Source organism: Grampus griseus (assembly GCF_964374135.1).
Source record: "Grampus griseus genome assembly, chromosome: 1".
Classification (NCBI taxonomy): Eukaryota; Metazoa; Chordata; class Mammalia; order Artiodactyla; family Delphinidae; genus Grampus; species Grampus griseus.
The window spans coordinates 102366984-102391893 of NC_139017.1; the positions used below are offsets into that span (position 1 = coordinate 102366984).

Consider the following 24910-nt stretch of genomic DNA (forward strand, 5'->3'; position numbering starts at 1 on the left):
TTTTCAAGATTGATTTTGCTATTTGGGGTCTTCTGTAGTTCCATAGGAATTTTAGGATTATTAGTTCTATGAAAAATGCCATTGGAATTTGATATGGAGTGCACTGAATCTGTAGATTGCTTTGGTAGTATGGACATTATTATTTCTAATAGCTTTATTAAGATGTAATTTATATACATTACATTCAACCTGTTTTAAGTGCACAAATACTTTTAAAGTTTATAAAATTGTGCAAAAACCACAATTGTAGAACAGTTTCATCACCTCAAAGAGATACCTGTGGCCATTTGCAGATGATCCCCACTCCCATGTAACTGCCAATTTAGAATCATCTGTTTTACATATTTTTCTTTTCTGTCATTTCATTATAAATGGAATCATACCTTATATGGCTTATGTGTCAGACTTCTTTTACCTAGCATGATGTTTCTGAGGTTCATCCATGTAGTAGCATATATCAGTATATTCTATGAATGTTTTGTTTACCCCGGACACGCAGGCTCAGTGGCCATGGCCCACGGGCCCAGCTGCTCCGCAGCATGTGGGATCCTCCCAGACCAGGGCACAAACCCGCGTCCCCTGCATCGGCAGGTGGACTCTCAACCACTGCGCCACCAGGGGAGCCCTTAACTTTTTAAGAAACTGCCAGATCACTTTCCAAAGTGGCTGAATCATTTTACATTTCCACCAGCAGTGTATTAGCACTCCAGTTTCTCCACATCCTCAAGAACACTATCTTTGTCTTTATTATAGTCATCTAGTGGCTGTGAAGTGGTATCTAATTTTGGTTTTAACTTGCATTTCCCTAACAACTAGTGATGTTGAGCATCTTTTCATATGCCAAGCCATTTGGATATCTTCTTTCTGAAATGTCTATTCGCATTTCTGCCCACTTAAAAATTGAGTTGCCGTATTTTTGAGTTTTAAGAATATGTAATCTGGATGTCATTTATCAAGTATGATTTGAAAATATTTTATCCCAGTCTGTGGTTTGTCAATTTGTTTTCTTAATGTTTTTCTTTTTCTATTATGTAAGTTTCAGATGTACATTGCTCAGGACCACTTTATAGCATAGCCAGCTTCTTTAAAAGAATAAAGACTAGACTTCCAAAAGGTTTCATCTTAAATTGTATTTATTTTTATAAATTATTTATTTTTGGCTGTGTTGGGTCTTCATTGCTGCCTGCGGGCTTTGTCTAGTTGTGGTGAGCAGGGGCTACTCTTCTTTGTGGTGCATGGGCTTACTGCGGTGGCTTCTCTTGTTGTGGAGCACAGGCTCTAGGCACTCGGGCTTCAGTAGTTGTGGCATGCGGGCTCTAGCGCACAGGCACAGTAGTTGTGGTGCACGGGCTTAGTTGCTCTGCAGGATCTTAGTTGCTCCGTGTGGGATCTCCCTGGGCCAGGGCTCGAACCTGTGCCCCCTGCATTGGCAGGTGGATTCTTAACCACAGCACCACCAGGGAGGCCCTAAATTGTATTTATTGACCTAATTCTTCACTGTTCTTTAGAATCCAGAGTTGGACTATGAGGCTAAAATGGGACTTTTCTCAATTTTCTGGTCAACTGATATGATGGCTGTAATAATCCAGAAGAAACAGGTCATCATTATATTTTCTTGAAGTTTCAACTTAAGATTTCAGCTTTCATTTTCAAATAAGTAGAAATACTATATCTTCTATCTAGGATGCAAGGACTTGCTTATCCTTGTTGGAATAATGGTTCTCCTCTATCTGGTGAAGTCACTCTGTCCGGTGGTGACTGATAAGTAGCTCTAACTGTACAATTATTGTGGCTAGAATTCCAGAAATGGTCAATGTAAGTTCATCTATTTGGTCTTCACGGATTACCTGTGAAACAAAAAAGGACACCTGAATAAGACACCTAAAATATTTTTACCAGTTTTGGGGAACACTGTTGTCTCCCCAATATACATTCCATTTTCCCCTATTATGTAGCAACAGTGGGTTGGGTAGAATAAACCCAGCTTCATATTCAGCTTGAGGGGTAGGCCCTGATAGATCTAGGTCAATTAGAAAATCCTCTTCTCTCTCCTCCATTCCTTGCTAGAATGACATGGATTAGTTCAGAAGTGCCCTCAATTAGTGTGAAAAGTTTAAGACTCTCAGTAGGACAGTGAGGTATGCTGTAAAGCTGGGAACTACTGAATGATTCTGCCATCTGTAGTAGACAGCTTCTAAAATGACACCCAATGAACTCTGCCTTCTGGTATTCATCCCCTTATATAATCCACTCACCTTCAATATGGGCTGAGTCCAGTGGTTAGTTTCTAACTAGTCATGGAATACAGAAAAAGTGATGGATGTTACTTCTGAGATTAGTTACAAAAAGACTGTGGCTTTCATCTTGGGTTTCATCTCACTTGCTCACTCTGAGGGAAGCAACATGCCAAGCAGCAAGGCACACTCTGGAGTGGCCCACGTGGCAAAGAACTGAGAGAGGTCTCTAGGCAACAGAGAATGAGGAACTGAGGCCCCGAATTCAACAGCCTGTGAGGAACTAAATCCTGCCAATAACCACATGAGTGAGCTTGGAAGGGAATCTTCCTCCAGCTGAGCCTTCAGATGACATTGCAGCCCTGTCAGAGAGCTTAACTGCAACCTCATGAGAGACTCTGAGGCAGAGGCCCTAAGCCAAATTGTGCCCAGATTCCCGACTCACAGAAACTGAGATTAAAAAAAAAGTTTGTTTTAAGCCACTAAATTTTACAGTAATTTTTAAGCTGCAAAAGATAATTAATATACTAGCATAAGAAAAGCTAGTTTGAGCTGGGTTTTTTTTTTTCTTCCCTGTTATTTGTAACTGAAAGCATATTAACATATCCTGGCTATTAGTAATCTAATCTTGAAAAGGGTAGGCCATATTATACACAAATAATTTTGTGAACTTATGGTTTACAAATATCATACAAACAACAACAAAAAAAACCCATCTACCTATTCACAACCATCTCCATTTCTCATATGGAAAATTATGTAATAAGGCCTCATTCATTCAGTGTCCCTTTTAATACTGACAAAGTCCGGGCAAAGATTTACCTTTGATTACTTACACAAATGAACAATGTAAAAAAAACAATGATCACAGGGCAACTGTTAAGTCCACTTAAAACATCTATTGTTTAGGGAATTCTCTGGCAGTCCAGTGGTTAGGACTCGGTGCTTTCACTGCTGCAGCGTGGGTTTGATCCTTAAAAGTACTTTAAAGAAATGAAATTGAGTTATTTGTAGTGAGGTGGATGGACCTAGAGACTGTCATACAGAGTGAAGTAAGTCAAAAAGAGAAAAACAAATACCATATGCTAACACATATATATGGAATATTAAAAAAAAAGTGGTTCTGAAGAACACGGGGCAGGACAGGAATAAAGATGCAGATGTAGAGAATGGACTTGAGGACACGGGGAGGGGGAAGGGTAAGCTGGGACAAAGTGAGAGAGTGGCATGGACATATATACACTACCAAATGTAAAACAGATAGCTAGTGGGAAGTAGCCGCATGGCACAGGGAGATCAGCTCGGTGCTTTGTGACCACCTAGATGGGTGGGATAGGGAGGGTGGGAGGGAGACGCAAGAGGGAGGAGATATGGAGATATATGTATATGTATAGCGCAGAAACTAACACCATTGTAAAGCATTTATACTCCAATAAATATGTTAAAAAATGATGAACTGCATAAAAAAGACTAATTTGAACTTTCAGCTTTAAAACAAAAAGTACTTTAACACCATTTGTTTATATACAAGCATTAACTATGCTAATTAAAAATGGTTCTTAATTGATACCTATTCATTAAAGCAGGTCTGGAAGGACCTCTGGTTAGGCAGGCGCTCTTTGTTCTCAGTCTATCTGGAAAAGCAACCTTTCAACCAATGGAGATAGGGTGTCGTGAACCCTGAGGGGTATGATTAATTCAGTCTTCTGTAACTGAAGGTCAATAAAACAAAAAAACTCCAAACTTACTGTACTCTTAGAAGGGCCTTTGAACTGGTGCTTCCACAGGCCAACCTGAGCACACTGCCTAAGTAAAAGCCTTTATTTTACAGGGTCCTCAGGGGAGCAGGGTTGCATGAAAAGGTCACTAGGTATAAGTCTGGAGGCAGTTACAGTGCTAATTCCTTATTTTCTATTCTCTAGCAGGTTCAATAAAGTGATGATGGCATTCTTTCTTGCCTGCCAAATATGGCTCTCAAATATCCTTGTCGTATATTTACAGATTTACTTGAAGAGCTGTTTTTTTAAAACAAATATTCAAATAATAAAATGTAAAATGATATAGATCAGTAGTGTACTTCTGGGAAGGAGACAGGACTGGAGGCAGAAGTGAGGGGGGAATTTTGCTTTTTTTTTTGCAGTACGCAGGCCTCTCACTGTTGTGGCCTCTCCCGCTGCAGAGCACAGGCTCCGGAAGTGCAAGCTCATCAGCCACGGCTCACGGGCCCAGCCGCTCCACGGCATGTGGGATTCTCCCGGACCGAGGCACAAACCCATGTCCCCTGCATCAGCAGGCGGACTCCCAACCACTGCACCACCAAGGAAGCCTGGGAATTTTGCTTTTTAAAATTATACATGCAATTCTGTACTGTTTAATTTTTACAACAAGCTTGTATTGCTTTTATAATTTAAAGAATAACTGAAAGTTAAAAAAGAGGAAATCCTCCTTAAGAGGATCGCATTTGTAGTTCAGAATGAATTTTGTTAATCATAACATTAAATCAATACCTATCTGAGCACTTCAGAGTATGTGAAGTAAGAAGTAAAGGGAGGAAGAGATGGAAAGTTGTGATTAAGGCAGAATCAGGGAGGGGACATTCTGATGGGCAGTTTTTTCTTTTTGAGGGGGGGTAGTTCTTAAAAAGAAGCAAAAACTTGGGATAGTAGAAGAGGGCTTATGTATCTGGGAGCAAGGTCAGGATTCAACAAAGCCAGACTTGAAAATTCACCTGTTTATCTGCACATGAGATGACTAAGGTATTGGCTGGGCTGAGGAGGGAAGTAGGATGAGGATATTCTCAAAGATCACTGCAGCAGTTTGGTTGAAGTAAACTGCTACTTGCTGGGAAGAAACATCAGATGGGACATGCAGGATGGGATGGTCTAGATTTGAGTATGAAGCTGATAGCAACGAGTTTCCTGGATTGCAAGAAACAGAACCTATAAAGTTCTGTTATAGGACAGTAGCCTATAAAGGAAAAAAAACGAAGATGGGGCATGAAGTAACAAGAGTGGACAGGAAATGACTGGAGCAGCTGAGAACTAAGGGATATTGTGTTCTACCATAGCAAGCTGAAGTCATCTGGAGATCTCTACTTGATTTTTAAAATGTCCAATTTGAAAACAGAATCCAAACAGGCAACAAATGAAAAAAAACAAAAAAACAACAACAACAAACTAAAGTAAAACACAATGAAACTCACCACTGTGGTTAACAGCTGGTTCTAAATATGATGGTTAAACTTTCAAGGTCTTCATTCTTTAAATGTAATTCTTCAAGCAGGGTGGTCAAAAACTGTGTAAACTTTACATTTTCCTGAGAATGCTTCTGAATGCCGAGAATTGAGGTCAGTCTGAAACACCAAAAATATTAAATATATCCATGAAATTGGAAGGACTAAGGGGCTCCAGTCTCTAACATGGCAGAGGGGATTTCTGTGAGGATAATGAAGTCTATCTGATTTAACAAAATTCCCAGAGAGAGAAGGCTTTACTAAAGCTGAAGAGAAATCTCAGGAAAAGACTGAAAAATCAAACGTATTGTTACATAAGGAAAGAAGCCTAAAAGCCTTAATCCAAAACATGTTCATTATGCCAGCAAAAACTACCAAAATTCTGCCCAGAAAATAAAATTAATGAAGTCTTTCCACATGGTGAAAGGAGGTTGTGTAGAGAAGCTTAGAGGTGAGAACTGCTTTAAAAAAAAATTTATATCAACTGTTTAGATTATATCTCCTGAAAAAAAAAGACAATGAACAAGATTACCTTTTGGATGAAACCTTAACATTTTTATTTTTGTAACACTAAACACATGAATTACATCTTAAAAGGCACTTAATACAAACTTCACAAGGAACACAATGCTTTCTTCTCTAACCATTTCCAGTAAATATCCTTAAAGACTGATTACATATAATAGATTATTTTTTTTTACATTTATTTATTTACTTTTGGCTGTGTTTGATCTTCGTTGCCACGTGCCGGCTTTCTCTAGTTGTGGTGAGCGGGGCTACTCTTTGCTGCGGTGTGCGGGCTTCTCATTGCGGTGGCTTCTCTTGTTGTGGAGCATGGGCTCTAGGTGCATGGGCTTCAGTAGTTGTGGCACATGGGCTCAGCAGCACAGGCTCAGTAGTTGTGGCGCACAGGCTTAGCTGCTCCGCAGCATGTGGGATCTTCCTGGACCGGGGCACGAACCCGTGTCCCCGGCATCGGCAGGTGGACTCTCAACCACTGCGCCACCAAGAAAGCCCATAATAGATTCTTAAAAGTAATTTTCACTGAATGTGATTAGTAAACATGATTTTTAAAAAGTGAACAATATCTAATCACAAACTGTGCAGACCATTCCTTTTCATAAGTTTTTGTATCTCCAGAGAGCATGCTTCACAGAGCCTTTGCAAGAACATTCTGGAAAGGTTTTTGGAAGAAAATTCTTTTTTCCCCAAATAGTCTATACTTCCCACACAAACCTCTTACATATGCTTATTTAACCTTGGTCGTTGCCAGTGGGCACATCAAATATAAATAAAATAACCCTGATTTAAATCAATAATGCTCAAGAAATCAGAGCAGAACAATTCCACAGTAGTGAGTGTAGAATGAGAAATGTTATTTTCTGAGACAGATTTCTTCCTTGCTTATTAGCCATCTCATACAGAAAACAGAAATAAAAGGAAAATTTTGTTAGAATTGTCCAAAGATGCCCTAGACTCTGAGGAGGTGGTAGATTCTCTGTATTCCTGAAGGTATTTTAGCAAGAATTGGAGACTAGGTAACTCTAATAGTCCAGTGAAATCTAGAGTTCTACCCAAGAAAACCACTTATTCCTTCCCCATCTCTCCTCTGTTTCTTTACAGCCAGCGGATGGAGTACCAGGTTCTCATATGAGCTTTGTCTGCAAGTATTCTCCAAAGGTATTTTATACTTGAAAATAGGACTAAATCTTATTTAGGATTAATCCTTATTTAGGATTAAGTCTTCTTAATCCTTAGTCCTTATTTAGGACTAAGACTTATTTAGGATTAATCCTTATTTAGGATTAAGTCTTCTAATGCCAAGCTCAAGCTGTGTACTTGGGTGAACTTATAGGCAGTTGTGGCCAGCTTTTCCTGAGGCATTTTCCTGCGGAGAAAGTGGAACCCAGAAGTCAACTCTGTTGGCTTTTCTCATACTTAGGTGATGTCAACATTAAAACATCAAGTTGCTGCTTCCCCACAGTAAGACCAAAGATACTGGGGATGGGATAGCACTGGCTAAAAACAAGAAGTCAGAGCAGTCAGATCAGATGTCAGCTCCACAGAAATCTAGTTTTTGTGTGTTTTTTTTTTAGTTTTTGAATTTTATTTTTTTATACAGCAGGTTCTTATTAGTCATCCATTTTATACACATTAGTGTACACATGTCAATCCCAATCACCCAATTCAGCACCCCCCCCCACCCCCCGCCACTTTCCCCCCTTGGTGTCCATACGTTTGTTCTCTACTTCTGTGTGTCAACTTCTGCCCTGCAAACCAGTTCATCTGTACCATTTTTCTAGGTTCCACCTACATGCATTAATGTACGATACTTTTCTCTTTCTGACTTACTTCAGAAAGAGAAAAACAACTGTCAGACTCTGTAAGATAGTCTCTAGATCCATCCACGTCTCAACAAATGACTCAATTTTGTTCCTTTTTATGGCTGAGTAATATTCCATTGTATATATGTACCACATCTTCTTTATCCATTCATCTGTCGATGGGCATGTAGGTTGCTTCCATGACCTGGCCACTGTAAAAAGTGCTGCAATGAACATTGGGGTGCATGTGTCTTTTTTTTTTTTTTTCCGGTATGCGGGCCTCTCACTGTTGTGGCCTCTCCCGTTGCAGAGCACAGGCTCCGGACGCGCAGGCTCAGCGGCCATGGCTCACGGGCCCAGCCGCTCCGCGCCATGTGGGATCCTCCCGGACCGGGGCATGAACCCGTGTCCCCTGCATCAGCAGGCGGACTCTCAACCACTGCGCCACCAGGGAAGCCCCGCATGTGTCTTTTTGAATTATGGTTTTCTCTGGGTATATGCCCAGTAATGGGATTGCTGGATCATATGGTAATTCTATTTTTAGTTTTTTAAAGAACCTCCATACTGTTCTCCATAGTGGCTGTATCAACTTACATTCCCACCAACAGTGCAAGAGGGTTCCCTTTTCTCCACACCCTCTCCAGCATTTGTTGTTTGTAGATTTTTCTGATGATGCCCATTCTAACTGGTGTGAGGTGATACCTCATTGTAGTTTTGTTTTGCATTTCTTTAATAATTAGTGATGTTGAGTAGGTTTTCATGTGCTTCTTGGCCATCTGTATGTCTTCTTTGGAGAAATGTCTATTTAGGTCTTCTGCCCATTTTTGGATTGGGTTGTTTGTTTTTTTAATATTGAGCTGCATGAGCTGTTTATATATTTTGGAGATTAATCCTTTGTTGATTCATTTGCAAATATTTTCTCCCATTCTGAGGGTTGTCTTTTCGTCTTGTTTATGGTTTCCTTTGCTGTGCAAAAGCTTTGAAGTTTCATTAGGTCCCATTTGTTTATTTTTGTTTTTATTTCCATTACTCTAGGAGATGGGTGAAAAAAGATCTTGCTGTGATTTATGTCAAAGAGTGTTCTTCCTATGTTTTCCTCTAAGAGTTTTATAGTGTCTGGTCTTACATTTAGGTCTCTAATCCATTTTGAGTTTATTTTTGTGTATGGTGTTTGTTAGGGAATGTTGTAATTTCATTCTTTTACATGTAGCTGTCCAGTTTTCCCGGCACCACTTATTGAAGAGACTGTCTTTTCTCCATTGTATATCCTTGCCTCCTTTGTCATAGATTAGTTGACCACAGGTGCATAGGTTTATCTCTGGGCTTTCTACCTTGTTCCATTGATCTATGTTTCTGTTTTTGTGCCAGTACCATATTGTCTTGATTACTGTAGCTTTGTATTATAGTCTAAAGTCAGGGAGTCTGATTCCTCCAGCTCCGTTTTTTCTCAAGAGTGCTCTGGCTATTTAGGGTCTTTTGTGTCTCCATACAAATTTTAAGATTTTTTGTTCTAGTTCTGTAAAAAACGCCATTGGTAATTTGATAGGGATTGCATTGAATCTGTAGATTGCTCTGGGTAGTACAGTCATTTTCACAATATTGATTCTTCCAATCCAAGAACATGGTATATCTCTCCATCTGTTGGTATCATCTTTAATTTCTTTCATCAGTGTTTTATAGTTTTCTGCACACAGGTCTTTTGTCTCCCTAGGTAGGTTTATTCCTAGATATTTTATTCTTTTTGTTCCAGTGGTAAATGGGAGTGTTTCCTTAATTTCTCTTTCAGATTTTTCATCATTAGTGTATAGGAATGCAAGAGATTTCTGTGCATTAATTTTGTATCCTGCAACTTTACCAAATTCGTTGATTAGCTCTAGTAGTTTTCTGGTGGCATCTTTAGGATTCTCTATGTATAGTATCATGTCATCTGCAAACAGTGACAGTTTTACTTCTTCTTTTCCAATTTGTATTTATTTCTTTTTCTTCAGATCAGCTGTCAGCTCCATAGAAAACTAGTTTTTGTGTTTTTTAAAAATGGTAATTATATGACATATCCAAAACAATTTCTCCAATTATCAAGGAGACTACTGTTTGGCTCATATATGAAAACAAAGTTTTCTCAATTACTTCTCAAAGTGCCATTAGTATGTTTAAAACTTAACCCTCAAATTAGAAATCAATGGTGACTACTAGATTTCTCAACCTGTGTGCCTAATGAAAGCAGAAAATTAAAAGCATTGTAGATAAAAAGTTTGTAAGAGAATTGTTCTATCAATTACCCTAGGTAGAAAATATTTTGGGGGACTTCCCTGGGGGCGCAGTGTTTAAGAATCCACCTGCCAATGCAGGGGGCATGGGTTTGAGCCCTGGTCCGGTAAGATCCCACATGCGGTGGAGCAACTAAGCCCGTACACCACAACTACTGAGCCTGTGCCCTACAGCCCGTGAACCATGACTACTGAGCCTGCCTGCGTGCTGCAACTACTGAAGCCTGAGTACCTGGAGCCTGTGCTCCGAAACAAGAGAAGCCACTGCAATGAGAAGCATGTGCACCGCAACAAAGAGTAGCCCCCACTCCCCGCAACTAGAGAAAAGCCCACGTGAAGCAACAAAGACCCAACACAGCCAAAACTAAATAAATAAATTCATAAAAAAAAAAAAAGAAAAATGGTTTGGGAATAGTGATACTTCTCTAGCAAACTTATAAAGCTAACATTATTCTATAATAACTTTATTGTAAGATATGTTCAAATTTACCCAAAAGTTCTGTTCATAAAGAAAAATTAGGGTTAACGAGAAACTAGCTAGGAGTGAAAAGAAAAAGGAAAGCAACAATGCAATCTCGCTCGTGAGCCCATGACAAATACTGTGAATCAATCATTCTTTTCTTAATGAGCTTGGACCTGTTTTGAGACTACTCAAAATAGGGCTCTGAGCAACCACTTATGATTTCTGGCAAGTTGAATATCAAAACCTTAGGGTCTATCTATAAAATAGGGCTAATAATACTTAAGTTCCTTAGAAGTTATTATTACAAAAGTCAAGTAGGATACTGTAAACAGGTTTTTAAAAGATCAGTTATAATAATGATTTTTTTTTTTTTTTTTGCGGTATGCGGGCCTCTCACTGTTGTGGCCTCTCCCGTTGCGGAGCACAGGCTCCGGACGCGCAGGCTCAGCGGCCATGGCTCACGGGCCCAGCCGCTCCGCGGCATGTGGGATCTTCCCGGACCAGGGCACGAACCCATGTTCCCTGCATCGGCAGGCAGACTCTCAACCACTGCGCCACCAGGGAAGCCCCTATAATAATGATTTTAATACCAGTTACCATGTGCTACCTTGGAGTTTTACTATGTACTTGTTCTAAGCATGAATTATCTCCTTTAACTGCACAATGATGCTGGGGGATATAGTACTGTTCCCATGAGGAAAGAAAGGCACAAAAAATGGAAGTGCCTTCCCCAAGGTCACAAAGATAGTAAGCAGCAGGTCAGGCCTTTGAACCCAGGCAGCTTATCTCAAAAAGCCCATGCTCTTGGCTAATATGAAAGCTTTCATACTTTGTAGGCTATAGCTTTCATTCTTTGTAGAACACTACATAAACACTACATAAATTTCATCTTTAATCTATAGAACACTATATAAATTTAATCTTTACTTGCCTGATTGATGTATACTGTGCCCTCAATGAACATGCAGAAGAAACAGAATTTTTTTTTTTTTTTTTTTGCGGTACGCGAGCCTCTCACTGTTGTGGCCTCTCCCATTGCGGAGCACAGGCTCCGGACGCGCAGGCTCTGCGGCCGCTGCCACGGCTCACGGGCCCAGCGCTCTGCGGCTCACGGGGCCCAGCGCTCCGCGGCATGTGTTATCTTCCTGGACCGGAGCACGAACCCGCGTCCCCTGCATCGTTAGGCGGACTCTCAACCACTGCGCCACCAGGGAAGCCCGAAACAGAACGTTTTAAATTTGCTTTTGAGAACTACAGGACTACAAATATAAAAATAGCTAGTAGCTGGCAGGCAGAAGGAAATGCTAACAGAGAAATCACGCAAGGTCTGGTGTCTGTTAGGAGACAGGAATAGCAGTTTGGGACCTGGGGATTTCTGCAGCAAGTCATCAAGCAGATAGATAGCAATCCTTAGGCATCTGGAGCCAGGATTTCCTGACTGCTCTTAACACTTGAGCCCTAAGAGTTGTTGCATAATTATACTCCTGGAAAGTCAGCCAATGAGATTTCCTTTAACCTTACTTATTCCCTTGTGTTTCTCCTTCAATCTTTAACTGAAAAGACTTCTTCCCCACCCCCCAGTCCCTAACACAGAATGTAATGATCATAAGAAATATGTTAGCTTTCTAAAAATTTTAAGTTGACTTAAATCCTTTTTGGAATAAGCTGAGGTATAAATAAATAAATACTCTAATAGTTCCTGTGCACCTCTAAACATTAGTAATCCAGTGGGGAGTCATGTAAAAATTGTGTTTTTCTTTTTAACATATCCTCCCTAGAAACTAGGCTAATACAAAAAGAAAAGGACGGTTTTGACAAGTTATAAAGTCATAATATGTCAAGAAAGATGCTAAACCCTGAAAATATAATTTTATGAATGATTCTTTCAAAAGAATTATGATTTGCTTTTATCTCCAAAGTAATTTACATTTAAAGTTGAATAAGGGCTATATATAATCTTTGTTTTCCAGATTCCTTGACTCATCTACTTTAACATGTTTTATTACTTAATAGCAACTGGCTACCTGCCCACTCTACCAGACTGACTGCTTACTGGACATCTGCTGAATTTCCATGTCATCTCTGTAGCAAGAGGCTTCTGTGCCTATTTGCACAGATGAATCTGAGGCAAGATTGTAACTTTTTATCAGACTGTTATGGTTTTTGTCAATGATAAGAGTTGGCTGTTGCCACTGCCAAAGATGCTACTAATAAACTGCAAGGATTCTTTTTAGGGTACATGCCACCCTAATGATAGGTATCATCGGCTGAATGGGGTGTGAGGACCTATCTGGGGTGTGAGGAGCACTACACTGAGCTTGGAGACAGGGCTCTGTGCAGAATCTGCTTTTTTTAGCAGTGACCATGGAAGAGGGCTTTGGAAAGCACAAAGCACTAAGCAACGTAGTCTACGTGTGCTTAGAACCAGGCCCAAGGACAAATGAACAAAGACTTATTACTGGAACTATTCTTTACATGGTCAATTATGGTCTCTTAATTGCCACTCTGAAAGCCTCATCTTAGTTCTTTTTCCGGCTGACTGCAGTACTTGATGTCCTCAATCATTTCCTCCTTTCCTAGAATTCTCCTTCTTTGGCTTTTCAGGAACTGTCACAGTTCTCCTCCTCCTCCTACTGAATCTTTATGATCTCTCTTGTTGGCATTTCTTTTTTTTATCAGCCCATTAATAATGATAGGTCTTACCTATGGTTTCATATTGACCCTCTTCTGCACTACATCCCATCTCATGGCTCTGATCATCAGTGATCCAAATCTTTAAGTTCTCTCTTGGGATTTTTCTCCACTTGGATGTCCAAAAGGTACCTCAAATACATTATGTTCAACCCTGAAATTCTGAGCTCTCATTTTCATCAAAACCTTCTAGTATTAGAAACCTCAGTCATCTTTAAATCTTAACCCTTAATGTTCTTTGTTCAGTCAGTTACCAAGTCCTGCTGATTCTCCTCTGAGGTGCTTCTTGAATCCATTTCATCTCCCCCACTCTCACTGTCCCTGTCCTAATTCAGATGCATCATCTCCTTGGACTACCATAGCTATAGCCTAAGTGGTCTCCCACTCCAGTCCACTCTCCACATTGCCACCACAATCCTCTCTCACAGATCTGATTAAGTCACTCTCTTGCTTTAATAACTACTTATAGGAGGAATCAAGTTTCTTTGGGCCTTTTATTTTCCTTGTTTCTATCACATGAATATTTTCATAAATATTTCAAATAATATGAAAGTATATATTGTTGGCTGTATATATTTTTCGCACCAAGCAGAAAGGTGGAAGACTGGGATCACATTTTACTCATCCATCTTGTATTCCTCACAGGCTTGTTCTCTTAATACATAATTTGGTGAATGATTATAGAACTGAAACTGCTGCTACCCCATACTAACACTTCTCAGTGTACTACAAGAGGTCCTGGACAAACTATGGTCTGTGGGCCAAATCTGGCTTGCTGCTTTTGTAAATAATTTACTTTTGTAAATAAACTGAAAAACAGCCATGCCCATTTATTTATGTATTCTACAGCTGCTTTTGTGCTACAACAGCAGAGTCGAGTAGTTGGGACTGTAGGGACAGCAAAGCTGAAAATATTTATAATTTGGCCCTTTACAGAAAGTTTGCCAACACTTATACTAGAAGATTATTATGTACCAACTTTAATTTAAAGTGAATAACTCAGTCACTAATATAATGTTTTATATACTATAAGTCTGATGATGGGAGTTATTAAAATAGGAGATGAGAAATCCAAAGGAACCACTTGGCTCTAGGATACTCAGTCTGGTCTGTGAAAGATCTCCTGTACACTGAATCACTTCAGTATGGAAGAGGCTTAACAAAACCAACAATATCTCATAAAATCTACCAGGTGGAGAGAGAACTTTCCCTGGCTCACTCCACTCCAGCCAAACTGACCAACCTTGCCTCAATTATGCCAGGGTTTAGTTTGTCCTCACTTAAGGGCTGGCTGTTTTCTTTCCTGGGGGTGCTCTTCCCCCAGATCTCTACATGGTGGACTCCTTCATGTAATTCAGTTTTGTTTAAATGTCACCTCTCCCACCTGAAATCTATCCTCACTTTCGCCTGCTCTACCTACCTACTTTGTTTTATTTGTCTCATAGTCCTTACTATTGTTTAGTTCTATTATTTGTTTGCTTGTTTACTGCCTATTTCTCATCCAAAAGAAGGTGAATGTCACGAGCACAATGACTCGTGTATTCACTGCATTCACTGTATCCCTCATGCCTGGCACATTGTAAATGATCACTAATTACTTGTCGAATGAAGAAATAGCTTAAGAGGTCACTAATTTATTGTGCTTACTGAAATACTTTTTCTTCTTCATAAAATATTCCTCCTTTCATATTTAGAGGAAGGAAGGGAGGAAACATTTTCTTGACGACTTCTGGTCACACATAGTGGCATCCTCCTGCTAGAATATTTCAGAATATCCATCAGTGAGGTGAGATGAGCTTTAAATTCATCAGGTAGGCCAAGCATTAAATCAAGACCTATCACTTGTTCCTGCATTTCCCCTCCTCCCTTCCATGTGTCCTGAAACTCAGTGTTGGCCAAGAGTGTCACTAAGTGTTGGCTTAGTGTCACTGAGCAGGCTTGATTTGTCGCTTAATTCACTCCAGTCCTGTAGAGGAAACTGTGGAGCAAGGGGCTGGCCTTTGAGTGGTTGCTTGGTGCCTTCCTCTGGAGCAAAAGTACTTTAGCCTCACAGGTTAAATGTGAAAGGAAAGGAAATTCCTTTCACTCTAAAGGAGATGACACTTGGCCAAAAGGAAGAGCACTTTCGGATTTCCACAGTCCAACTAATACAGGTCTTTATTTCTGTGTATTTCTGGCTGTTACTACTGTTTTTGAATGGGGTGTGTTCTTATTCTTTCTAGATCAATGAAAGTAACAATGTAGCCACAAAATGAGGACTCAGTTGTTTTTGGAATCTATACTCCCTTTTAGTCTCCTCCCATTTAAGAAAAGAGACTCAAGATCCTTTCTTGATGTAGTGATTGGGACCCTTTACACAAGACAGTTAAAAAACTACCTCCATGATCATGAAGGAGGGAGATTCTATACTTCTATGTGTAGCATGCTGCAACGGTTAACGCATTTTAAATCCTGGACATTGTTCCTCATATATAATCTAAATGGCCCTTGCAGAATTTTGGGGGGGCCCCCTCTTAAAAGTTATTCCTTCATATTCTTGAAAATGGTTCTCAAGTCCTTTTAATCTTTCCTAATAGATGCCATCTAACTGCTCCTTATTCAGATTGGTGTTATTCCCCATGTCCCCCACTTCTAGCTTCTCATTTTCCTAAAATGCAATGTCCCAGAATATAAATATTTTTCAAATTCATTACTTCAAAACATAGAACAATATACCTTCAGAGAAAGATATCATGATGTAAAATCTTTCACATCTAAGTTATCTTTGAAGTACAATCTCAGAATATTATTAACCTTCTCCCCTTTTTTGTTAGAGTCCCTAGGCTCCTCCTTTCCTTTTAATCCTTTACCTGTGTATGCTAATCATTTACCTGCTTAGCCTTTTAATTAAAGAACAACTTCCACCCTATTATATATGGAAAGGGACTCAAACCTCTGTTCCAGTCCTACAACTTCTAATAGTGAATATCAAAGAAAACTACAATTAACTGCGCCCAAATAACTACTCTACTTAAATAATATAGTAATATACCACAGTTGGTATTTAACAATGTGCTTTATATAGGAAATACCTTTAAAATAATCAACAGAAATTGTGATTAGCAGTAAGAACAAAATATTTTTATGTTTCAATTTATTTCCTTCGTGTACTTTTAAATATGAATAAAAACCTCTAAAGGTGACACTAAAAGGATGGTTTACCACAAAAAGTCTGTATGCTGGAGAATATGATTTGACAAAAACGACATAACTTGCAAATGTATAAATCACAAACAAGAGAGGAAACTTCTCATGAAAACTCCACTGATTCAAATCTCTATTCTGAAAAGAAAGGCAGCCTTCTATAACCAGTTCTTTACCATATGGTAAATGGCATGATGACAAAAGCAAAAAAAGCCAAGTGTCAAACTGCATCTTATTGATAAGACCTTTATTTAGCTGACTGCTGCACATATGCTACACATCAAAAGGAGAGATTGGAAGTCAGGTTAGGACAGGTACCCTCCATTTGTTATTACTGAGCTATCAAACAACATCTGGTTAACAGGAATTATTATATACAGAATTAAGAGGAGTTTCGAAGTTTGACAACTGAAACAAGATATTTTTAATTAAAAGTGGCCTTTTTATAAATCTTTTTATCCAAGGATTTAGGGCTGTACAAACTCTTGATTAAGGCTCAGAAGAAAGTTACCTATGATTTTGTGAGTCACTGGTTTGTTTCACATTAACAGAGAAAGCTATATAAAGAGTTAAAGTTATGGTTTACTGAAGAAGTGGAGCTAAACAACTGATGGGTCTCTAGGTTATCCATCTCCTGTAGTGCATTAAAAGTCAGTAATGAACTTGGATATTTAAATGGTCTTCCCATTGTGGTCGGTATTGCTTTGATCACTGCATTCATTCCCATTGGGGAATATACAGTGCGACTCTTGTAACACTGGAAATCACGGCATGGTCTGATTTATCCTTTCCTGAATAATCTGGGTAATATGGGTGAAGATCACATCAGGCATTTGCCTTAAATGATATAGCACAGACATCCCTTAACCTGTCCGTCAACACTAAGAAGCAGTAACTCTTAGAGTTTCCTAAGGGTTTATTACTGATTTCCAAACTTGCACAATCAAACTGGTAGGCTGCTGTAAAATGACACTGAACAACACTCCTCATATTCAATATAATCTTAAGTGAAGAAAATGCTGTGAGAATGTCTATGTGAATAAATGTCACCAGAAAGCATGCTTCTCTATGGTTTGGGGTTGGAGGAAAGGATAGGAAGTGAAAAGCCACACTTTTCTTTTTCTGTACCTATCAGATTTGAGAAATTACTGGGTTCCCACAGAGTTCTGTTGCAGTAGGGAAACCTGTTCTGCTGATTACCACACATAAAGGTGATGAATATGCAGACCGCTAAAAGATAATGCTGGGCTTAAAAGAAATTTTTTTAACACTCACTCTCTCATCCTTCAGAAGTTAGGGCTGGGAAGGAGGAGTATTTCTGTTAAAAAGAAGTATTTTCAATGTTTACATGCACAGGCACTATGCTTGTTACTTTACCAGTGAAAACAGAACAGATATTACAAGACCTGACACTTCAGGGGCTTAGAATCAAACAAAACCAAAAGTCTTCCAGGATAGATGAGGCATCTTTATTACTATTGGCCTGAGTAACTGAAAAATCTGAACGATGAGGTTTAACTGCACAGTCTTCTTTGATGAGGCTATACCACTTAATTTCCTCAAGTGTGATTTAGTCTCAACAACCCAGCTAGTTTCCTTTTGACAGCTGAAGTATCAGAGGCTTTGGACAGGGTAAGGGATTTATCCAGGATCACACTGGTTAAGAACAGTGCTAAAAATGGACACCTTTATCACTAGGGTATCTTGCTTATCTATGAAGTCTGATATTCCTTCATGCACTGCAGTAACAACTGTCACTTTACCCATACTTTGTATTCTTCAAAAAAATGAGTTGGGATTTTCCCTCCTTCTCTACATGAATAAGTACTAAATGATAACCTCTGTCTGTGAAAATATACACTCAAAACTGAAACAAAGGAGAGCTGTGACAAGTAACCCAAAGGGTCAAAATGTCATCTATTTTCAGAAATTTGAGGGCTCACACAAACCCAAGGCATTTTTCTAAAACGTCTCTTTCAGATATAAAAAAAATTTTTAGTGTAAACTTTCAAAAGGGATTTTCATCTGTATATTCAGGGCTCTTATTTAATATAACTCTTTTCCCACCTTGCGCGTTTCTTACTGGGGAGAAGGCAGAAGAAGATTCAACTCTGTCAGTGATTCTCTAAAAATATTTGTCTAATCTGTGGCCCCTGGCCTCCTCCCTGAAGTAACACGATAGCCCCGGGGGCACAGGGAAAGAACCAAAAAAGTCAACCTGTGGAAGAGCTTTTCCTTTTCCATAAAATAACATGGACTGGGCCACGTGCAGAGATAACTCCTTCATGGCATTTTCCTAAGCTGCTCTTGATGTTGTTTTTCAGTAAAGAGTAAACAGTTTGACAAGGAAACAAATGCCAGGAGGTCAGAGATCAGTTTAAAATTCAGATACTTTAAAATGGGTGCTGGGTGGCTTTCTAAATTAGAGCAAATTGTTTCCTTTGAAGAAGACCAGTTCTTTTTCCCAGTTACTCCTTTTGTGGCAGGATCTCAACCACTGAGTCAAACATAAGAAGCTACACTGATTTCCAAGTTCGTAAAAAGAAATTTTTCTTTATGAAACTAACTTGTTGATCTTCAACCTTTCTGTGAAGTTACAGCAAGTGTTAACTCCAAGGTGAGACACCAGTGACTTTCTTAAGGTCACGTAGCCAGTAAGAGATGAGCAAATAACCCCAGAAGTACTCCCACGGGTCTACGCTTCTAACCACTATACCACACAAGCTCACATGTCTGATTCATTTTAAGAACTGAGTAGACCTTATGATTTCAAAGGCCCACTTTTATATGCTCTTCAAATAATTTTTGAAATCTGTCATTACAAAATAAAAGATGCTAATGAAAACGGACAATTCTATTGTTTCTAATTAATTCATCCTTTCTGTGACAGCCAAGAAGCATCTTCCAACATCATCAACTAATGAAGACTTTAGAAGAAGGCTAAGACATGCCTCTCAGCAAGCAAATCCTGGCAGACATAGTTAAATTAACTGATTTAGCATATCTTTATCTAGCACACTAATAATTGCACTAGAATTAAGGATAGTGGTTGTCAATTCTGTCTGCACAAATTACAGTTGGGGAACTTAAAAATACATATGTCCAGCCTCCACCCTAGAACAGTCAATCAAAATCTTTGGATCAGGTATTTGTAATTTTTATTTTATTTATTTATTTTTGGCCACACGGCGAGGCTTGCAGGTTGTTAGTTCCCCAACCAGGGACTGAACCCACGCCCTCAGCAGTGAAAGAGTGGGGTCCTGACCACTGGACTGCCAGGGAATTCCCAAGTATTAGTAATTTTTAAAAGCTCCCTATGTGATTCTAATGGACAACCAGTGTTTAGAACCACTGTTAAATTTTTGAATTGAGATAATCTGTGCAGTTCTGATCATTTGTTATACTTGTTAACTATACTGCTGGACAAAATTGAATAGCAAAGGAAATGAGATCTCTATATAAATACCTATGTAACAAAGCAGAAGGTAATACAGTCCAAAAGAAAGGTCTCACCTATAGAAATTTGTACAAGGAAGATGTTATTTGTACCTCGGGGGGAGGTTAAGAAAGACTTCTAAGGAGGTAGTGACATTTGAAGTGGGTCTTGAATGCTAGGACCGAGGAACATGAAAAGTAAAGGCATTTTAAGCAGAGTCCACAAACATACAAGCTAACAGAGATGCCTGTAGGGGAAAAGAGTCAGTAGATACAATGTAAGGACACAAAAGAGAAATTAGTTGGGTAGGCAGGTTGGGGCCACTTTAGGAAGGCCTTGAATTTCAAGCAAAATTACATGATAGGAGATGGGGTATTAGAAGGTTTCTGAACAAAGGCCTGCCCTGATCAGAACTGAGCTTTAGTGAGATTACTCTGGTAGCTGGAGGAAGGATGGACTAGTTGAGGAAAGAGACACATGGCAAGAGACGTGTTTAAGAAGGCTATAATTGCAGCAGTCTAGGCAAGTAATGAAAGCCTGATGTGGGTTGGTAGCAGTGGGAAAGGAGAAGAAGGAAGGCTTTAGCAATTGATTAAATATGGGAGATAAAGGCAAAGGAAGCACCAAAGCCAAGTCAAACTTCAATTCTGGGTAATTAGGAAGATGGAAATGCCACCAAAGGAAAAGAAAGGGAAGATCAGCTCAGTCTCAGATTTCTGAGTGTGAATTGCTTGAGGGATATCAAATGGAGATGCTCCCCCACCCCCATAAAATTTTGGTTTGCAACCTAGGAGAGATGTCAGAGCTGAAGACACAACTTTGCAGGGAGGGACAAAAGAAACATTTCATTAGGACAACCAATTTTCTTCCTAAGATAACTCCATTACCCTTTACCAATCATATCTGTCCTGATTTCTTAAACTAATCTTTCACCAGCACTCTTCTGAATCTCTTGCATCCTTGTCTTAGCTTTCCTATTTGTCAAAACTACAACTAAGTAGTGCTACAACCTGCTTTCTTCACACCTACAACAGGATGGCTGAAAACTACTGGAGGACAGGAAAGTGGCAGGAAGAAGGGAACTTCGAAGACTGATATTAACTACAAATCCATGATCTCTGGCTTCAGCTGGGTAACTTGTCAATTTTCTCTGGCACTTGGTTAGGTCCTTTTCCGATACTCTCAATGACTGTTACCTCTTTTTTTCACGCCCTACTCAACCATCATCTCTTCACTCTTAGAATACATCATATCTTACCTGAAGTTGTCAGGCGTAATTTAAAAATCTCTCTTCTAGGGACTTCCCTGGTGATGCAGTGGGTCAGAATCCGCCTGCCAATGCAGGGGACACGGATTTGAGCCCTGGTCTGGGAAGATCCCACATGCCACGGAGCAACTAAGCCTGTGCACCACAACTACTGAAGCCCACGTGCCTAGAGCCCATGCTCTGCAACAAGAGGAGCCACCACAATGAGAAGCCCGCTCACCACAACGAAGAGTAGCCCCCGCTCGCTGCAACTAGAGAAAGCCTGCGCGTAGCAACGAAGACCCAACACAGGCATACATACATACATACATAAATATCTCCCTTCTACTTACAAACCTACCTATAGCCACATTACTCTTCATTTATTTTCTTCCTGCCCCAGAAGATGTATCTCTCTCCTGTTCAAGCTACTGCTGCCTGTAACCATGATCCCACTTCTTTGTACCTCCTCTGGGACCCTGTTCCACCATGCATGTCTACCCCCCCAACCCTGCCCTCAGCTTCAGATTCTTTTTTTTTTTTAACTGGCTCCTTCTCCATACCCTACAAACATGCTTAAGTCTCTTTTCTCCCAAACAAATTGTCGCAGTTCAATTTCTTTCCTACTCTTATCATCAGTTTTCTCAAAAGAGAAACCTCCATTTGCTGACTCCACTTCCTCATGTTAACCTGGGATACTGGGGTTCATATAGTCCTTCAAATTACATAAAAAGGTTTCTTTTTTTTTTCTTCCAAATGTGTATTTTTTTTCTTTGGGGAAAGAATACATAACTTTATTCCTACTTTCAACGTATAACCATATCTCTCAATCTGTAATGTGAGCTGTAGAGGATTAGTGGCATTTAGTTTTACACAGTTTGAGGAATTCTGGAGCATGTGGAAGTTGTATAAGTGTTAGTGTTTTGGATGAGCAACATACTTCTCTGCACTGAAACCACAGGAATACTAGTTATAACCTGGCAGTTGCATTATTCTTAAAAAACATTTTTGCAGTGTGGCTGATTTGTCACTCATTGAAATTAGAAACCTCCATGTGACAAACAACATCATAATGTGGGGCCTGAAAAACTCATTGGAAAGAAAATCAGTAAATAAATAAAACTGTGAAATTGTACAGACAATTCAGTTACTGGAATGTGATTTCACCTCCACAGAAATTACAGGTGTTCAAGCAGTTTGTAGCAGTTTCCTGAGTACTTTTGCTCCAATGGAATTTTCAGTATTAAGCTCTATGTATTTTGGTATGTTGTGTCTTTTAAGGCAGAGTATACCTAAGCTGTACTAAAATGACAAAGAGCCAACTCTCAGACTGCTCACTGAAAGCGGACATGGGACGACACAAACAGCAATAGTGAGAACTAGATAACAGCAAGCCTCGTTTTACCCTTTGGCCTTTATAATCTGCTCTAAAACTTTGTAAAAATATTTAAACCAGGAGTAAATCGGAAGTATTTTAGTTTTGCCTTCAGGAACTATATGACTTTACTGTTAACTAGAACTATCAGAATGAGAAAAGTCAGAGGCAGGAAAAATATTAAAAAGGTGTTTGGAAGTGTTTAAAGACAACAGAGAAAAAACACACTAGGTGATTTGGTTCTTGAATTTAACAAGCACTCAATATGCCTAGGAATAATAATTTTTTTCCTTATAATTTTCATGCAAGTTTGCAAGACTAGTTAATAAAATACATTCAGTAAGACTAGTTAAAGGAAGTTTGCCTCTAGAGTGAAATTTTCCATTAAGACCCATTAATATTTGATAAATGCTTCCAATTCAACGAACAAATACCAACATGTAAAACATTTAAAGAATTCTCCAGAATTGTGTCTGTGATGCATCAGATAAATAAAAGATTTAGTGCCATATCTACATACTCGGTGATTAACTGCTCTATAACCAATTCTTCTATTTATCAGTCCACAGAATATGAAAGAGTAAGTCCATGGAAATCAGAGAAAAGCAGTATTTGAAATATAGTTTTAAAATCAAAGACACATTTAAAAAAATTAAAATGCTTACTAATTTTATAAATTAAAAGATAATTTCCCAGTTACATCTAGTTTTGTTTTTCATTAATTTTATTAAAGATTTTATAAATATCTATTTGCAAAAAAGCAATGCTAGATTTGGTTAAAAGCAGCAATTCTTTTTAGGCTAGTCACATCCTTATCAGACAATATCCACCCTGGAAAATATGAATCATTACCAAGACAAAGGTTACTGTCCTTTTTACTCATGATAGTAAGCAACTATTTGTTTTTTCCTGTGCAATTTCACCAGTGTTACCAATTCTATTTTGAAGTTCGTAACACCAACAATAATTTATCCAAGTTTTTCCTGTCCATTCATTCATTTGATTTATTCTACAAATATTCACTTAGTGCTTACTAAATGCCAGATTGAGTGCCAGATTTAGGGAGACAAAAGTAATCTAGACAATGTCCTTGGCTGCATGGAGATTATGTTTTGGTAAGAAAACAGTTTCAAATTTGTCTAACTTACTGTAGACATCTTTCCTGGTTTAGTATTGTTTACACACTGTCCAAACACAATTTTTGGATGAATGGAAAGTCTCTTATTCACATGTAGAAACTGTGTGTGTGTGTGTGTATGTATGTGTGTGTGTGTATATGTGTGTATTTTTTTGTGAAGTACATGTATATGTCCCTAAGACTGATTTGTGGATTATAAAAGATGAGAAGGCAGGTAAAAATCATAAATCTGAAAAAAAAAGTTAGACACCAGCATTAAACACAGTGGCTATACAGGTCAAACTTAGAAATGCTGCCCTAAATTAATTCTAAAGCAGATCACTAACCTGTGGTGGACGGGGATAAACTAGAACAAGTAATGAAATGATAACACTAATACAAGTCTTTGGAAAGAGAAACATACAAGATTTGGTCCATTCACTTTTGAAATTAAGTACAGGAGGCAAAATGTTAACAAACAACTCTGACATTCAAGGCAAGGAGAGAGAAACATGTGGGGGAAGGTGGGTAAGGGAGGTGGGTGACAGGGATCAGGGAAGAAAAAATAATCGGCAAATATGCCTTTGGTGACATTCCCAGTTTCTTCATGGAACACATCCCATCAGTTACACTGTCTTTTCAGTACTCCCAAGCCTGCCTGTCTGACATCTCCTTCCCCTTTGCTGCCAACATGCTCAAGCCTCCACTATCCTGAGAATCTTCTGAAGATTTACCATGTCCTATTGGATTATAAGCCCTCTCTTCTTTCCTCTTATGCCAACCATATGAAGAGTGGTCAACATTTGCTATGTCTAGTATCTTCACAACTGTCTACTAGAGCAGCCTTTGCAATCTGGTCTCCACTATCATTCTACGGAAACTGCTTCCTTGAAGGTCACCCACAACTGTGGTTGCCCAAACCATAGCCTTTGTTCAGTCCTTGTCTTTGTTCAGCAGAGGATAACTGCCTGGTTCTCAGGAAGGTAGTTACCACCTCTTTCTTGAACCTCAAACCTGCTTTGGATTCCTTGACAGTGTTCTGATTGTACACACACCTTTCTAAGGTACACTGGGCAGTGGCAAGTGCACACATTTTGAAATCAAAATCCCAGCTATGACCTTGGACAAAGTGCTTGTCTTCCCATGGTCTGTTTCTTTCTCTGGGAAGTGGGACACTACCACTGACCTCACTGAATTGTGAGGATCAAATGAAATAATGTAGGCAAAGAGTCTAGCATGTTTGAGTTGGTGTTCCAAAAAACAAATGTTTGTTCCTCCCCTCTTTCTGCCTTTTTTTTGTATTCCTCAGGCAACCTTGGCATAGATGCAGCTCCTCCACAGA

General features: G+C 39.2%; 1 protein-coding gene across 1 annotated transcript in view; it reads right to left on the reverse strand.

The window, feature by feature from the left end:
* Positions 1-1164: 1164 nt before the first annotated feature.
* The window catches only part of RPAP2 (RNA polymerase II associated protein 2), an 83571-nt gene continuing 59825 nt past the window's right edge, over positions 1165-24910 (reverse strand). The window contains exons 12-13 of the mRNA XM_082676702.1: positions 5437-5586; positions 1165-1847 (exon numbers count right to left, since the gene is read on the reverse strand). Coding sequence (XP_082532828.1) covers positions 5445-5586 — 142 coding nt within the window. The 3' untranslated portion in view covers positions 1165-1847; positions 5437-5444. The remainder of the gene's footprint in view (positions 1848-5436; positions 5587-24910) is intronic.